This window comes from Penaeus monodon, chromosome 1 (assembly GCF_015228065.2).
Source record: "Penaeus monodon isolate SGIC_2016 chromosome 1, NSTDA_Pmon_1, whole genome shotgun sequence".
NCBI classification, from domain to species: Eukaryota; Metazoa; Arthropoda; class Malacostraca; order Decapoda; family Penaeidae; genus Penaeus; species Penaeus monodon.
The window spans coordinates 44,514,409-44,534,408 of NC_051386.1; the positions used below are offsets into that span (position 1 = coordinate 44,514,409).

Below are 20,000 nucleotides of genomic sequence, written 5' to 3' on the forward strand. Positions count from 1 at the left end.
TCACTCAACCGGAAGTCGAAAGCCACACACACTCAACCCCAAACTGTTATTCGGACACCCCAAACCCCTTTCTTCAGTCACCTTGCTGATTACTGAACACGTGTCCGACCTTAAATGAAGGGTCATAGGGGGGATTTTTCCAGCGGGGGTGACATTTTGGTGTCGCGTCGAGGTGTCTGAAACAAATCCGGAAAGAACGAAAGGAGGCGGAGCGGCGCCCCTACGGCCCGGCAACCCCGGCGGCCGAGAGCAGACAGCGTCCTCGTACCATAACAAACATGGCGGCCGTCCGATGAAAGTTGCCCGCTCCTATGACCCCATTTATGACCTCGTGCAACCCCTGTGCCTGCTGCTACGGACCTAGAGCTAAGGGGAATTAGGGTAGAAGCGTGGAGGAGGGGGAAAGAGAGATAAGTTCCTCTCCTCGTGCCGAAAGGAGGCAAATGGTGTGATGTGAACTTGTATTTCTCTTCCGATATCGCGATGGACTGTGGAAGGAAGGGAGTGACTGACCCAAGGGCGTGACCTGTTCTAGGGATATTATTTTTAAAGTGAAGTGGAGAGGGAGGTAAAGGAAGAGAGAGGAAAAGGAGAGCAAAAGTGTGCCTCCGGGTGACTTCTTCGGATTTTACTTCCACTTTGGTGTCAGGATGAAAGGTGAGTCAAAAAAGTGTTCTCGTATTTCTCTTGAAAGTTCTGTAATTCGTTGAGAAAATTTGGGTTTGGTTGCAAAAAATTCTTTTTAGTTATGAAGGTAGGATTAGTAGGCTATTGCTAAGATTTTTTGATGGAAGGAATTCAGAGAAACTGGAAAGGTGTTTTGAGTTTGGGGTTGTATGGCACCTGTATTCTCTTGCAAGGCTTTTGTCTTGCATAGGAACACCCACTGCGTCTTTTAGCATCCAACTTTTGTGCGTAATTTTATTTTTCCTCTCCATCTAATACTACCCATTGAAATAGGATTAAAAGTTGGTTAATGTTACTGAGTGATGCACAGAGGACATAAGAAATGGTCATAAACAACACAGTTACAGCTATTGTGGCATGAAATTTAATGTGAAATGATCTAAATAACTGCTGTATATCACCATTCAGAGACTATGTCGACAATGCTCTCATACAGCCAGAGTTATTAACCCTTTCCCAACAGGTAGTATTCATAGTGGCCCGGACCTTGCTGCCGGGGGCTTATATTGTCGCCCTAGCATGCGCGCCCACTCATGCCAAATACCAGCATCCCATGCCGTTTCTTCGTAATACTACGAAGATATGTTGTATTTTCAGTTTTCATTATTTTCTAAGTCTCTACTTGCCATACTTCCTGATAAATCGAGACTGAAGGGTATTTTTGTTGTTATATAGACTCCATAGTTGATCATTATTCAGTCTATAGTCTGAATAAAATAAGCAGTTACATCATGGAGTTGAAATTGTAGTTTTTTTTTTTTTTTTTTTTTTTTTGCATAGTAAAAATGAGAAAGTGTTAAAACCGACTTAATCACACTTTCAGTGGCAGAAAAATAATATTTTGTCATGATTGTAACAAAAAATAACTCATGGCATGTCCATACATATACCATGGCATGTACATACATACCCCTGACAGATGGTCCCGCCATGCCATGGCATGTGCGTATATGCCACCCGTCAGCAATGGGTTAATGTCCATTATCTGTGAGTTGGCACGGAAGTGCTAATAAAGGAGGGGACACAAGGGGGCTTACCCCCCTGGTAGTTTGCTGTTCTCAGCTTGAGTGTCTTGTATATATTTACTGTGGTAATCCTTTATCAATAGGCATTTCTTCATAATTTTTGAACCTAGGACTGCATTTGCCTGAGACTTACAGCCGCAATTGCTGTGGCCTCTACTGTCTTGGTACTGTAAGAAAGATTAACAAACATTGACTAGGTAGCATTTGGCAAGGATGGTTCTTTATTTGATGGTAGATCATTAGGGTGGCTAGTTAATCTATATAGTTTGGACACACTAAACAATGGCAAATTGAAGCTGATATTCTTGTAGAGAACTAAAAGTTTGTCGTCGGTACGAGAAATAATCAGCAGACACAAATGTAATGACACAAATAAAGGAAAAAGATTGTAGAAAGTGCCAGTCATACACTGAGACTACTGTGCTCTTAAGTTTCAGCTCTATTTTGCCATGCATACTAAGGTGAAGACAATGTTTATTGGTTGACAATGTTTATTGTTGAATAGATTTTGTGATGTGGAGGTGGGGACTTCGTCTCTGGCAAGTGCGTCTGTACTTAAAAGATTTACTGGGTGAACTCTATTCATGTTGACAAATGTATAAAAGGTATGAATGAGAATGAATATCTTCATCATACAAGAGATGTATGTGACCAGTTTCAATTGTATTTCTGACGAAGATACAATCGAAACTGGTCAAACACATCTCTTGTATTGTGAAGATATTCATTCTCACTCATACCTTTTATATATTTACTAGGTGGTCTACACGTTCAATTCTGCCAAAAATAGAGGGTGTTCTTTTGCCGGTGTCAAAGGCTTGAGTCACTCAAGGTTTATTGTAGAGACTTGTGAGGCTTAACTTTGCTATCTTTGATTTTTGTTCTTTTGTTTTTCATGTGGCTTATCTTAGTTTTTATCAGTATTCTAATAAATGCCCTCTTTTAGTATACAGGACAATATAAGAACAGAAAGATTATGTAATCTAAGAACTGAAAAAATATACAATGTATGAACTAAAAGATTATGCAATCGTTATATTCATTCCATTTTTTTCTTTTATAAAAAATATTATAAATGTCAGTAAAGTAAGTGATATAATACATTTGCAAGTTTAAAACACATTAATGGCTTAGAGCAACTAATGTTCTGAGAGATCCCCTAGGGCAATGCTTCTCTACCTGGGGGTGTTGTTAATTTCCAAGGGGGGTAAACCCTGGAAAGAAAGAAAGAAAGAAAGAAAAAAAAAAAAAAAAATCTTATAATTATCTATGTTATTCTCTTAATGAGATCATGGTTAAATTAATGAGAAGCTAATAATAATTCATATTCAATAAAAAAACTATGAACATATTTATAATTTTCTTTAAAATTTGAGAGTAAATTTTATTCATAGATACAAGGGGGCGTGGAGGGAAAGACAAATTCCTAAAGGGGGCGTGGTAGTAAAAAGGTTAAGAACCACTGCCTAAGGGCAAAAGACCCTGTATAAGATATCCTGATCCTTTATCTAAATATTTATGTATATGTAGGTCTATATGTAAAATCTGTACCATGCAGGGCCCCTTTTTAAATTTTAGGGATGGGCGAGGGACCCTCCTTTAGGGTCTTCCTCCTCCCCTCCTAAGATCCTGTTGGTGAGCCTCATCTTTTTCAAATCTGTTTTGAAGTGACTTGAGTAGGATATTACAACCATATATTATGCAATATGACAAAACAGATTCAGTAGAAATTGTAGCCAATTTTTGCTGATACAGTACTTCAACACAATTAGCTTCAAATAATTTGTCTATTGTTATTTCTAAAAAGTTTGCACCACTCTTGCATGATATAATATATATATATTTTTTTTATAACATGTAACTTCTGTACACTTTAATTATGAAACAACTAGTGGTGAAGCAAATATTGAATTATAACAGTAGGTGTCACAGCTAAACTATCACCAGTTGTCTGAGTCTTGAGAGAACACTATGCAACATAGCAAACTAAAGTAGGGCCATTAAGTTATTAATTTGACTCATCAGTGACAGATATGGCAAGTGAAATAAAAGGATAGGTTAGAGGCACAGCTGAAGAGGGACAGACAAGCTGTAAGCACAAATCTTGCATCTTTTAGCTATGCCAAATGTTGGTGGTCAGTAATATTGACTTCTACTTTACATATTTTCTTTTGCTCATTTGGGAGCCCCAAAGATGCCCCTGACACCATGGATGGGATCCAAAATGGTACTTGTGTATATCACTGGGCAAGAGAATTATTAAATCATGAACACTTTACAGAATGGTTATAGTCTCATGTAACTTTGCCCAATATGTAAGATATTCATTAGGTGGTTATTTTCATAATAGTATTCCTTGTTTTATAGGTTGAGTTTTAGTGTGTATCCTGTTATGTTGACGTTAGTCTAAAGATGAAGCAGCTTTCAACTAATGTCTTTTGATGCATAGTTTCACAGACTATGATAAGCAGTTGTTGGTTTGCCTTTACTTAATGCAGATATTTTTATGCTTGATAGTGTATTATACTTTCTTTATGACAATTATATTTAATATTCATATTTAATACTACAAGCTTTGTCAAGGGACTACAGAACTTTGATATTTTATGTCACTTTGGTTAACTTTTTTTCTTTGAGAAGTTATTGTCCCTATATGATATGGTTTGGAACTTGAAATCTCAAGTAACACAGGTAGAATATTTTTTTTATCTACATGTTTTGATTATATTTTGATAAGGTAGAACTGATCAATCTTCATTATCCTATAGATTTTCTGCAAAACTTTATAATAAAGAACATATTTTCACAAAACATTACACTAAGCCTTTGTAGATCTTACTCATACTGACAGCAGATCAGGTATTTATTATTTTAGTTATAATCTAATCTAATATTCCACATTGCAAGTGCTCCATATATATATAGATGGGAAGTAAATTCTTGCATTATTGGGTGACAGAGTGTGTGACAGCAATCTGTGCTTCTCCAGCTGATTAACCTTTTCTTTAAATAGCTGCAGGAAGTGTCACTATATTTCCACATTGACCTTTCTGTGATTAGCATATAAATTTTTTTTGCTTAATAATGGTAAAGTTCAGTTGTGGATATCTGTAATTATTTAATTTGTTGCTAGTTATAAATCTTTCATATTAATATCTTGGGGAAATTCATAAAATCTAAAGATGTTTTATGCTGTTATTTTCACTTTATTTTATCATTTATGATATTGAGAAATGTCTAAATATTCAGGAACATGTATAAACTCTTTTCCTGTTTAATGAAAAATTTATTTATTTGTGTATTAAAATGCATGTAAATCTTTGAATTGTTATAAGAATATCTTACAGGATTAAACAATGCAGCGCCTATCTCACCTTCCCTCCTCACCCTTAATTTGACATATGTTAGTGATATAATTTACAAAGACAAAGACTCTATGTAACTTATATCCATGTCTTTAACTGCTATTATTTAGTAAAGCAAATCAGTAATTAAGAATCATTTATGAAATTATTTTTAGCCTTACCAGAGGAAAAAGTTGTATTTTCCTCTCCATTTTATAAAAAAAAGAAAATATGAGCATCAATGTGGATTACTGTAGGGAATGTAAAACTGTGTAAATGTGTTAAGCATCCATAGGAAATCTTGGATATATATTCAGACATCATGTGTGTATATTTATATTTCGACTATCACGAACTATGATTTGATTGCAAATAATTTTCTTATTGAAAATCAGTTGCAGAGTTTTCAGTTCTATTCAGTGCTATATTACTGCAGATAAAAGATATAAGCAGAAACTCAGTGGTAGCTTGTTTTTGTTTAAAGTGAATAATCATAAGGTCAGACAAAATTCTGTAAAAGTTGGTGAATACATAATATACAATTTTTTTATTATTATTTTTTTCCTATGGTATATCTTTAAAGATCGAGATTGATTTTTGTACATTTTGAATATTTCTTAAATTATAGATTGTAATGACTGGGAAGGTTTAGCACATTTCCATTTTAACATGTTAGTATCCAAAGCCAAATCAAGGAAGGTATCAGAAGTGACAGGAGGGTGTGTAGGCCTAACTACAAAAAATTTGTGTTAAGGGTACGGTTATGTACTGTAAAGTTTATCTCTGGGTGTTGCTTCATTATACACTGCAGAGTAAAATAAAAAGGGAGAAGACAAGAACCTGAAACTTAGGGTGAAACAAAGAAACTTTTTATAATGGGTTGCAAAGCAGTTGGTATGTGATGTAGAACAGTGACTCACACAGATCACGGAAGGAGTTAAGAATAGAATACACACTTGCCTCAATACACAAATATTTATACAGATGCATAAACACCCATGAAGGTTCAGCTTCGGTATCTTGGGTCCTACTACACCTTTTTTGCCCTAAGAAATCTGCAGTCACTGTGTATTGATACTTATTGTGTTTTATTGTATCTGCTAAATTTAGTAATTCTTTGGCCTCTGTTTGCTGGTCTGCAAATAGAAGAGGAAAGAAGAAAAAAACGAAAGATAGTAAAAAAAAAAGAAAAAAGAAAAAAAGAAAAAGAAAAAAAGTATGAGTAGGTGTATATGAAAAGAAAGAAAATACTTATAATTCATCTTCAAATTAATGTCAAATCAGTAAGCCAAATATTGTCCTGAAACAAAAAAGAGCCACATCCCACATTTGCAGGAAGAGTGGCAGGGAAAGGTCACTGATAAGATAAGGTCAGGGATCAAGCCTTCAGTAGAAAGTTCCATTACAGTTAGTGTAGGAATGTTTTTTTTTCTTTCCTTTGCCAAAGGACAATTTCTTGTATAGGAAGGTATGGAAGAGCCTATGGCAAAGGGTCTTTAAGGGGAAAAGCTGTACTTAGGGAGGGAGGCAGACAGGTTTTGGGTAGTGTCTTATGACAGTGACCTTGATATTTTTTGATATGCTTTAAAGATCCATTTTTAAAAATGTTCTTTCAATGTTGGTTTATGTGGAATTAGTTAGATTGATAATAATCAGGAAGTATGTATGCATGTAGTTTAGTAGTAGTTATGTAGTTTAGTTTTGTATTATATGATTCACTGTAAAGCCAGTGGAAAATATTTTGTGGAAAACTATTACCGTAATATATCAAGCCTTGAAGGTATTACCTAATTAGTTAATTAATAATGTTTAAAGGTAATAGTAATTTTGCAATTTATCAGCAAAAACTGTGACTTTTTTTTAAGTGCAGGATTTGTGTTTCATGGTTACATGCCAAGAAGTTGCCCCTTTAATATACAACATATCAGTCTAGAATGAATATCATAGATGGGGAACTTGTTGATGTTAATGACAGAAGTTCAAGGATCAAACTTTTCCAGTACTTTTTGTGTTTGAATAACTGATAAGTATATGTGTATATTGTGTGCACTTTAGATTTGTCATGGTATGGTGTAAAAAAGTGAAGAAAACTCACCTATTTCAATATTAGATTAATGTCTTAAATAAAAAGAAGCCACTTCCTCAAGAATGTTTTATAACTTTATATATACATTAATATATATATATATATATATATATTTATATATTTATATATATATTATATATATTATTATATATATAATAATACAATAATATATAATATATATATAATAAATAATACATAACATATATATAATATATATATATTTTAATATATATTATTATATTATATATATTTATATATATATTTAATTATATATATATATTATATATATTATATATATTATGTATTATAATATATATTATATATATATATGTATATATATGTATGTATAATGTATGCATATGTAAATATATGTGTATATATATATATATATATATATATATATTTGTATATATAGATATGTATATATATGTATGCATGTATATGTATATATATATATATGTATGAACTTATTTATGTATGTATACATGCATTCATTAATGGATGGATGTATATATTTACATGCATGTGCGTGTGCGTGTGCTTGTGTGTGTGTTTTTACTAAGTGTTTAAGTATCCTATTGTAATTACCATAAACGTTATCTGTATTTCATTTACCGTATATCAGTAGATGTAAAGCATAAAAGTATATGATTAACCTTTTGAATCCAAGCAACAGGGATGTCATGTCATACCTTTTTTTCTGAATGGCAACTGATGGGAATTTTGGGCTAAGGGCTGGATTGATGGGAACATATCATCATGAGAGTGTAAAAAGCTCTTATAGGGAGATAAGACACAGCGGGGCTTTAGGAAATGGCTCTTGCATTATTTCTACAGGTAAATGAGAGTGGAGTATACCATCTGTGAGCCATACCAGGAAAAGTGCCGGCTCCAGCTAGGACATTATTTCCATTGACAGTAACCTATCCTGGCTGACTTGATTGACAGTGAATATTATTATTATTATTATTTTTTAGAAATAACACAAATAACACATTGTTTCTTATTTGTAGTTGTAGATTACTTACAGAAATAATATGGAGTCTGCTGAACAAAAACAGTCCATTACTATTTTGATGCAGCATAACAAATGATAGACATAGACCTCTGAATATGGCAAAATAGTGTATGCAGATTAAGACCTGATAGCATAGCAAAGAGGAGGCAAAGAGTCTTGTTACTGCACATGAGTGTTTGTGTGAGCTGGCATACAAGAGTCACACCTGGGTATGTTGCCTCTCAAGTAAGCCTAATGCCTGGATTTAAGTCCACATGCTGTAAGCTACCCAGATCCAATGGGATAATACACACCTCAAAAGATAAGAATACTTGCAAAGATATCAGTATTTTAACCCTTTCACAATGAATGATGTTCTCTCATGTCATTGTGAAAAATCCCAGATACCAAGTAATGCCAGATTACATCATGAATCTATTTCCTATTTTCTGGGATTATAGCTTGTGCACACTGCCATGAGCCAGACAGTTATCTAGGTATGGAGCAACACTTGCTTATGTGTCCTCCCCTTGCCAAATTTTGCTGAAATTTTACTAATTGTGAGTGGTTTAAATGAATTGAATATTAACCTGGCTGCAGAAGTAGGGAGAATCATACTTACTGCTCTCTAACATGCATCATATCAGCCACTCAACAACAATAAGGACAGTTAATCTTATAGGACTCATCTCACATAAGGTAATACTTGGATCTTCAATATATACCTCACCATTCACTCTTCTTTCTCCCTCCCACAGACCAAACCCAGGTGTGATGGTGGGTGTAAGAACAAGGGGGCCAGCATGGGCCCTGGGGGGAGCCTATTCCCCTCACCATTCCTCGCTTCTGGACGTCCTAGGAAGCGAGCCAGGCGGCCCCCCCCTCGATGGCCCTGCTTTATCTGTGGCACTGGATGTAGTACAGGCCTGGGCTGTGCTTATCACTGTTGGCTTCACACTTGTGCTCTTTGTGTTCCTGGCATTCTGTGTGTGCGCCAGAAAAGATGATGGGTAAGTATGGTATTCAAGATTTAAGCTGCTATTCTTGTTTTTTATGTTACTTCATATTGGGTTTGTGATAATGGTGACAATCTTTGAATTTATGCATTTATTATTGTTGGATGATAATTAAGAACATCAAATCTGAATTAAATTCTATTTAAATTTTATTTAAATTAGAAATTGTTATTGGATTTATATGTTTACAGATAATGGCTCCTTCATTTGTAAATGAATAGATAAATAAAATATAATGAATAAGAAATTTAGAAAAGAAAAGTAAGTACTAGGAACAACAGCAGTCTAAATTTACTTAACCTCTTTTACATATAGCTACGACGAATACGAGCTGAGCCAGGGGCTGACAACAGTGAAGGTGTGTCATGATGGGGGAGAGAATGGGCTCAGCAGCTATCCGCGCATCAATGGCTCCAACACACCCAAAGGCAGTGATGAGGCTTCAGAGGCATCCAGCAGGTGGGAGATTTTATAATACTTTTGATAATGATAGAATTAGCAGTGTTTATATAAATATATATATATATATATATATATATATATATATATTATATATGAATATATTTATTTATATATAGTATGTAATATTATAATATATATATATATATATATATAAATATGTTAATGTAAATATATATATATATATTTATAATAATGATATTAAGTATATATATATAATGTATTAGTATAGATGATATATATGATATATGATATATATATGTAATATATATATATATATAGATATAGTATGATTATGATATATATTTAATATGTATATATAGTATATAAACATATATATATATTATATCTATTAGTTAATAAATATAAATATATATCTATATATATATATATAATACTATATATAGATAATTATAAAATAAATATATATATATTAATGATATATAATATATATATTTATATATATATATAATCATTATGATATATAGTATATTAGTATATATTTTATTATTATATATTATTAATTTTATTTATTATTATCTTATATATATAAATTATTATATATTTATATATATTATATTAATATATATTATATATATATTATATTATTGATATATATATATATATATATATAGATATATAATATTTTTTTTTTTTTTATTTTTTACGGTGAAGATTTACGCGGTATGAAATTAATGTAGTTTTCAGTGGATGCTCTTGGAGTGAGTAGTGAGTAGGTCCCCATTTTATATATATATAATAATATAATAATATATTTATATTATAATTAAATTATCATATTATATAATGTTATATATTATTAAGATATAATATATATATGATATATATAATATATATATATATATATATAATTATATATTATATATATATATGTATATATATATATATATATAATATATATACATATTATATATATATATTTATATATATATTTAATATTTATATATATATTTATCATATATATATATTTATATATATATTATATATATATATTTATATATACCTAAATTATTTATATATATACATATTTATAATATATAAGATTTTATATATACACTATATATATCATAAATTTATATATACTATATTATTATATATATACTATATATATATCCTATATAAAGCTTTATATATATCATATATATATATTATATATATAATATATATATATATATACATAATATATATACATACTACTCTATGCTATACTATATATTATATATATCATATATATACATATCTATATTACCTCACTGACTATCTAGGCTATCATACTCATACATATTTTAATATATTATATAGGATTTTTATATATAAATCTACAGCTATATATATACTTATCAATATATATATATCTATATATCTATCTGATATATATCTATATACATCTACTATATGCATATAATATCATATACATTATATATATCTATCTCTATCTTATCATAATTATACTTACTCTATCATAATTATATATATTATATTATATTATGTTGCTTCACTCTATATTACCTCAATATATAATCTATAACTACAAATAATCCATATCACATATTATTATGATATCTACTTATACTTACTAATGCTTATATTTTATAATTCAACTATACTTCTTATTAATTTAGGGGTGACCTATGGCTGTGGCCTGCATACAGTCCTGACGCGACTGGTAGTCTGGTACCATTCCACTGACCTGCTGAAGGGTCGTGGTCATCCTCCTGGAAGAGGAAAGGGGATTGTTTGGGATTGTAGCAACTACCTGAGGCTTACACTGTCGCATACCAGGCGAGGTTCTCGCCCACATTTTCGAACTGATCCGCAACCACCTCTGAGGCCATCAGAGATCTGGAGCAAGTCCTGGATTGACTCCTGGCAGGTGCCACGATAGACTGTATACTAGCTCTTCGAGTACTTGTGGGATGCCGTCGTGAAGTTTGTTGTGGGTTGCTTGCAACCTACTTACCTCATATCCTGGAGATGCCTGAGACTCAAGGAATTCCGCACAGATTATGCCCTGATAGCAAGCCTTTGATACTGTATCGAAAGTCTGTAAAGTGTGGTGGGGTATGTCGAACTTCTTCTTGTTAATTCAGGGGTGAGGCAAGGCTGTGTCATTGCACCACACTTTTCAACACCTGTATGGAGCTGGATAACTGGCAGAGCTATCCAAAGTGCATTGTGAGCAACACTAGGCAATATCAGGTCTTCAGACCTTGACTTTGCCGACATGTGCATCCTATCTTAGTCTTGGATCACTTGTGGCGGCTTCTTGATGCATTTAGCATGAGCGAAGCCTTAGGCTAGATCTCCTGGACAAAACCAATTCAGAACTTTGGGGCCTTAGGGACCAGTTCAGTTGTCCATGCTTGTGAGGACGTTGATCCAGAATAGTTTGTCATCCTAGGTAGGTAGATCCATATTTCTGGGTTGTCAGACCAGAAGTCAGTAACTATGTCTGGCACAGACCAGAACTCGATCATGGCTTGGAGCAGCTCGTATCGAGACGCTGTGCGAGGACCTTATAATGCCGTGCTCTTGGAGCGCCTGGAATGATATCATGTTTATATCTATGGATGCTATTATGTAACAATATCATCATATATAAGTTCAACCATGATCCATATATTACAATATATATTTTATTATATATTGATATATAGTCTTATATATATTACATCGTATGATTGGCATGACCATTACTTCATATCTGGATACAACCCTATGGTATATGATACTGTTATATGGGACGACCTAGTCATGGTTTTCATCGAAAACCTGTTAGGATAGGATGGGACCTTGGGACTCCATGATATGTATAGGTATATCTATACAGATAGATTTATATATATATATGATTATTTTATATAGATTATATATAATATATTATATATTCTATTATATATATATATATATTATATATAAATTATATATTATTATATATATTAATATATATATTATATATATATATATTATATATATATATATCTATATATATATATTATATATATATTTATATATTGTATTATATATTATAATATATATATATATATATATATATATATGTATATATATATATTATATATATATATTATATAATATAGATATATATATATATATATATATTAATAATATATATATATATATTATATATAATTATATATATATATTATATATATATTTATATATTATATTATATATTATATATATATTATGTATTATATATATTTATATTTATATTATATATATATATATATATATTAATATATTATATATATATAATGTATATATTATATATATTATATATAATCTATAGTATTATATATATATTATATATATATATTATATATATATATTATATACTATATATAATATATATATATATATATATATATTTATATATATATTATATATATCTTCTTCTTTTAACGGTAGGTTCATGTCTGAGCCGCCGTGGTCACAGCATGATACTTAATTGTAGTTTTCATGTTGTGATGCTCTTGGAGTGAGTACGTGGTAGGGTCCCCAGTTCCTTTCCACGGAGAGTGCTGGTGGTACCTATTTAGGTAATCATTCTCTCTATTTATCCGGGCTTGGGACCAGCACTTGACTTGGGCTGGCTTTGGCCACCCAGTGGCTAGGTAGGCAATCAAGGTGAAGTTCCTTGCCCAAGGGAACAACGTGGCGGTCGGTGACTTGAACCCTCGAATTCAGATTGCCGTAGTGACAGTCTTGAGTCCGACGCTCTAACCATTCGGCCACCGCGGCCTTGAGGATCATGGGCTTCCATGATTTTTTCTTAGCAATTTAGAGTGGTGGTTTGCCATTGCCTTCCACCCGGTGTTTTTATCGAGTCACCATCTCTATTTACCCGGCACTGACTTGAGCTGGCCCTGCCACCCAGTGGCTAGGTAGGCAATCGAAGTGAAGTTCCTTGCCCAAGGGAAACAGCGCGCCGGCATATATAATACATATATATATATATATATATATTATATATATATATTATATATATATATTATATATATATATTATATATATATATATATATATATATATATACTATATATTAATATTATATATATATATTATAATATATATATTTATATATATATATATATAATACTTATATATATATATATATAATATATAATATATAATATAATTATAATGTTATATATATATATATATATTATATATTATATAGATATATATATAATATATTAATTAATTATATATATATATATAATATATATATATATATATATATATAATATAATGAATATATATATATCTACATATATATATATATAGATATTATATACTATATATATATATATATTATATATATATTATATTATATATATATAAATATATATATAAATAATATATATCATATATATATTTTTATATATATATATCTATATAATTATAATATTATATATATATAATTATATATATATATATATATTATATATAATATAATTTTATTGTATATATATATATATATATTTATTATAATATATTATATATATATTATATATACATATATATATATATATTATTATATAATATATTAATATATATTATATAGTCTTATATAAAATATATATATATAATATAGTATAATAATATAATATATATATATATATATTATATTATTATATATATATATACATTTATATTATATATATATTATATATAATTATATATATATAATATATATTAATATATATATATATATATATATATATTAATATATATATAATGTAGTATATATATATATAATATATACTATAATATATTATATATATATATATATATATATATATATATATTTATATCTATATATATATATATATATATATCTATTATATATATATATATATATCACACGTATTTATAGATATATATTTATATATATATATACATATTTATATATATGTATATGTAAATTATATATATATATATATATATATATATATATATATATATATATATATGTATATATTTAAAGGTATGATAGTATTATAGTATTATGAAAATTTGTATTTGTAATAGTAAAGATGATGATTATTTTAACTGTTATTAACCCTTTCCCGACGGGTAGTATTCATAGTGGCCCGGGCCCTGCTGCCGGGGGCTTATATCATCGCCCTAGCATGCGCAACCACTCATGCCAAATACCAGCATCCCATGCCGTTTCTTCGTAATACTGCGAAGATATGTTGTATTTTCAGTTTTCATTATTTTCTAAAGTCTCTACTTGCCAAACTTCCTGATAAATCGAGACTGAAGGGTATTTTTGTTGTTATATAGACTCCATAGCTGATCATTATTCAGTCTATAGTCTAAATAAAATAAGCAGTGTGCGGCATCATGGAGTTGAAATCATCGGTTTGTTGCCTTTATTTTTATTTTTATTTATTTTTTATTTTTTTTGTTTTTGTTTTTGTTTGCATAGTAAAAATGAGAAAGTGTTAAAACCAACTTAATCACACTTTCAGTGGCAGAAAAATAATATTTTGCCATGATTGTAACAAAAAATAACTCATGGCATGTACATACATATATGTACAGATAGTCCCGCCATGCCATAGCATGTGCGTACATGCCACCCGTCAGGAATGGGTTAATATAAGATGCTGTTTTGTTGCAAATGAAGATATTGTTTGGTAGCTGCATTTTATTGTTATCAATATTATTTATCATTTATTTATTTGATTAATTATTTAAATACATAAATTACTATGTCATTTAATTATACCTTTTCCACCCTAATTAGAATATGGTCGTCAAAGGTATATTGTTTGTTACATAAAAGGAAATGCAGGAAATGTTTTCAACTCTTGACTCATTGATTGATTCCTTAATTGGTAATGATGGTGAGGATGATAATAATGATTCTTTGCATTTACTTTTTTATGTTTTCCTCTGCAGATGTACTCTGAAGCGGGAATTGCCAGCTATCCCATTAAGCGCTCACCCAGACCCATCTGCTGAGTGCAATGTGGAACGCACACAGTCACAACATTCCTCTGATCTCTATGCTGCAGTTGGAGATGTCAATGATGGTAAGAATATACTGTACTGTTGAGGATGAAGGACATGAATGTAAACAGAAATAGTGTGATTCAAAATTTTGTTACTGATTGGTTTTATACTGTTAAGAAAAAAACATTAGATATATTTCTTAGGTGGAAAGATGGAAAGAAAAAAAGGATTTGTTCTTAAACTTGGTGATTTCTATACTGTCAAGAAGAAAAAACCTTTTCAGGCATGTCATTGAGAGGAAAAGAAAAAGAGCTAATAGTGTTGGGGAAACATCCTTTCAAGACTTTCTAAGCCCAAGGAAAACAAAAAATAACCCTAAAATTCCCATCTTTTCCCCCAGCGAGCGGAATAGCCAAGGTTATTGGCGGTGTGCAGGTGCTACCCTCTGGTGCCATTGGGCCTGGGGGTCGAGCAGCCATCCTGCGTGACCCCAATGTAACCTCCCCCACTGACTCTAGTGGTCCCACTACCAGTGATGGGCCTGGAGTTGCGACCAGTGTGGCCGCTGCTCACCCCTATGCCAAAGTGAAGAAGGAACATCCCTACGCTCATGTCAAGCTACCAAAGAGTGAGTGTATGCAGAGAGGAGGGGAGGGAAATGGCTTTGGGGATTACATGGTGTGCGTGAATGTGGTTGGTATGGATGGAGGGCTGGGTGTAGGTGGGTGTGACAGTGCTGTTTGTCTATTGTAGATGTGGTTGTTATTTGTATTGTTATTATTCCTGTTGTCATTATTGATTAAATTTGATTTATAAAATTTTCTTGTTCTGCAGAAGATCATCCTTATGCAAAGGTGGTTCGTGATGATTCTGAGGACCCTGAAACAGATACAGATAATTATGATGACCCCAAAGCCATTGCCAAAGACAAAAAGTAAGTACAGTAACTTTATTTTTCTCATATATTTTAGTTAAGCTTTTATTACTATAATTGATTTTTTGTCCTGTCATATTTTGATATATGGAAATGCCTTTCATATTCATTTTGATGATTTAATTGGACATTTAAACCATTATACTTCAGTGTTGTGGAAGTTGGTCCAGATCAGGTTTTTGTGTTTATATCAATATCAGAGCTTCTATGTGCTAGATTTGTACTTGATTGTACTGCCAGATTTGCAATTACTTATAAACCTGAGATGATAGATAGAGTAGGAGGTCATTCTGAAATTCCTCCAACCCTTTTGCAGTAGTGGATGGGACTCTGAGGCTACCTATGAGGCAGCTCCCCCAGTGCCTGAGAAACGCTTTGACCTAGAGGAGGAGACAGCTGTGGGATCAGGTCCTCCTGCAGATAGCATTGTTGGGGGAGGGGGCCTCATGACCACCTCTGTGACCTCAGCCTCCTCTGCCCTTGGGCCATCATCTCCCCGGTCACCCCTCCTCAGCGCCCGGGTCTCCATGACGAGCTCAGCGCATTCCCCTACGTCCCCCCATAGCACAGGACCGAGTGCAGATAGGCCACCCTCTGCAGACATCCCTGCCGCCATGGCTATCTCAGGACGCACCCCTGCCAATGAGGAGCTGCCTTATATGACACCCCCACTACATCATGTAAGTCATATGGGAATTTTTCTTTTTCTTTAATGATGTCCTTTTTTCCCATAATTTTCTTTTTTTCTATTTGTTTTATATTAATAAAATATATTTTGAAGTTGTGGGGTAGGTATGTGTCTTGACAAATAATGATACTTATGGCTGGGCTGTGACTTTAAAATAAATTGTACAGTTATTCATATGCTTTGATACATACTCAAAATTAATAGAGTTATTTTTCATATTATTAATTAGTTTTGATTGATGATAAGACAAAGAAGTGCTCAGTGTGAATGAGAGTATTAAACTTTTTGAATTTGAGATTTAACTGAAGTATTTTTTCTAATTTTAGAAATAGTTGTGTGTAGTTTAAATAAAATAGAATCTTAAATTCACTGATCAGTGGATAGCTATTCATACTTATGGTTATGGATAAATAGTGTTACAGTGAATGAGACTGTCAAACACTTACATATTTTTCTGTGCTTCTTGCTAGCAAAATGGAACGGTATGTATTTGTTTTACTTTTGAACAATGAGTGACATGAATTTATCATTTATGGTTAAAGTGTTAAAATAATTAGCCTTGTGAAACAGATTTTTATGTTCAAAATTTTCTATTTTTGTACAAGTATTTTTGTTGAGCATTGCAAGGTTTTTGATGATTCAGATGTAAAGAAAAATATGTCATGAAACATTTTTATTCTTCTAAATATATGGACCATTATTCTTGTAGCATTAAAAATAAGATACATTTAATTAGATTGGTGCTTTAAGATATTTTTTTTTATATTATAAGCTATTGCATTGATAAAATAAAGTACAAGGATTAGAGATGTACAAACTGAATAAGAGTTAACTCTACGTATGCACAACAAAAGAAATAACCAGCATACCATCTTGGTAACTCCCCATAGGCTGGCATTGAGCTCCCAGTACAGCAAAACTTCAGTGGAGACTCCCAGGACTCACGAGGCTATACAAGCATCAGTGTGCGGGAACCCCTCGCTGCTCTCAAAGCACAGTCTCAGGGGACAGCAGCTACCACAGCATCTCCAGCTACTCAACCCCATGAAGGAGAAGGGTGTGTTATTCTGAAATGAGTGTGGACTTCAATTTTTTTTTTCCATTGTGAAAGGATCTGCTAATGTATTGATATATTGAAGTTGAGATGCTCTATTAATAAGATTTTGTTTGTAGAGATTGATGCTATATGTTTTCCAAAACTAATTTGATTAGATTTTGTTCCTTTTGTTATATTTGCTTCTGCTTCACAGGTACTACATGACTGTGTCTGACGATTCAGCTGACGAGATGTATGCTTGCATTTATGAAGGCTCGAGAGGCGTGGGAAGTGAAACCTATGCGCAGATTGAACCGCGGTCAACCCCACCCCCACCTCCTCCTCCTATGCCTAGTCCTCCGCATGCGCCTTCAACCCCTTCACCTCTCTCGACTAGAGGTGGATCCCAACCTCCACCGGCTCCTCCTAGCGTGGATAGTCTACGGCATGTTGTTCACTCCCGACAAGGTGAGCCTAGCATCTGTCTGTCATGGAGGGAGAATGGAAATAGTGTGTTTATTATTACTTTGTTTTTATATTTTTTCTTTACTGTAATAGTAATAATATTGTTTTGGCAAATTATATATATATATATATATATATATATATATATATATATATATATATATATATATATATAATGTTTGTATTATAAGTATTTATAATTATTTATTTATTCATTTATTTATTAATTTACTTATTTATTTATTTAATTATTTGTATACACACACACAAATATATAATACAAATACAGACACTCAAACACACACAACATACACAAACACACACAACCACAAACACAACCACACGCACACACGCACACATGCACACATGCACACAACACAAACACGAGCACACACATACACAAGCATACACATACACAAGCACACACATACACATACAAACACACATATACACACACAAACACACACATACACACACATACACACACACACACAAACACACACATACACACAAACACACACACAAACACACACACAAAACACACACACACAGACACCCAAACACATACACACACACAAACAATATATACAATGTATACAATGTATACAATGTGTAGTGTATACAGTGTATGCAATGTGTAAGTATATATGATATATGTAATATATTTATATATATATATTATATATATATATATATATGATATATTATATATATATATATATTAATAATATATATAATATATTTAAATTTTATATATTATATATTAATATAAATATATATAATTATAATATATATATATAATCATAAATATAAATAATATAATAATAATATAATATATAATATATAATATATATATATTATATATAATATATATATATATATATATATATAATATAATGTATGTATGTACACACACATTCAAACCTACATGTAAATCTAACTTATGTGTACATTGTACATGGTATTGGTGTGTGTTTTTTTTCTATGAATAAATATGTATTTGTCTGTGTGTATTTGGATGTGTATTATCAGGAGAATGAGTGCATTTAATGATAATTGATTTTTGAGGAATTTGTGGGTTTGGCAAAGACAAAGACTGAAATTGAAGTGAAGCCTAAGAAAAGGGAAAAAGAATGAGAGAAAAGATAAAGAAAAATATTGTATGTTGTACTTCTTAATATAACTGGCTGCTTGATAATACATACTTTCTACTTAGTTATTTGTGGAAGGGAAAAAGTGCATGGAAATATGTGG

The 20,000-nt window shown here is 31.2% G+C and overlaps 1 protein-coding gene across 1 annotated transcript in view; it reads left to right on the forward strand.

Annotated features, from left to right (window-relative positions):
- Positions 1-20,000, forward strand: part of LOC119576827 (flocculation protein FLO11-like) — a 33,496-nt gene that overhangs the window by 1 nt on the left and 13,495 nt on the right. The window contains exons 1-9 of the mRNA XM_037924479.1: positions 1-657; positions 8,898-9,149; positions 9,471-9,614; positions 15,570-15,703; positions 16,024-16,251; positions 16,458-16,557; positions 16,874-17,237; positions 18,136-18,302; positions 18,496-18,749. The exon at positions 1-657 is cut by the window's left edge and continues 1 nt beyond it. Of these exons, the coding sequence (XP_037780407.1) occupies positions 8,914-9,149; positions 9,471-9,614; positions 15,570-15,703; positions 16,024-16,251; positions 16,458-16,557; positions 16,874-17,237; positions 18,136-18,302; positions 18,496-18,749 (1,627 nt within the window). The 5' untranslated portion in view covers positions 1-657; positions 8,898-8,913. The remainder of the gene's footprint in view (positions 658-8,897; positions 9,150-9,470; positions 9,615-15,569; positions 15,704-16,023; positions 16,252-16,457; positions 16,558-16,873; positions 17,238-18,135; positions 18,303-18,495; positions 18,750-20,000) is intronic.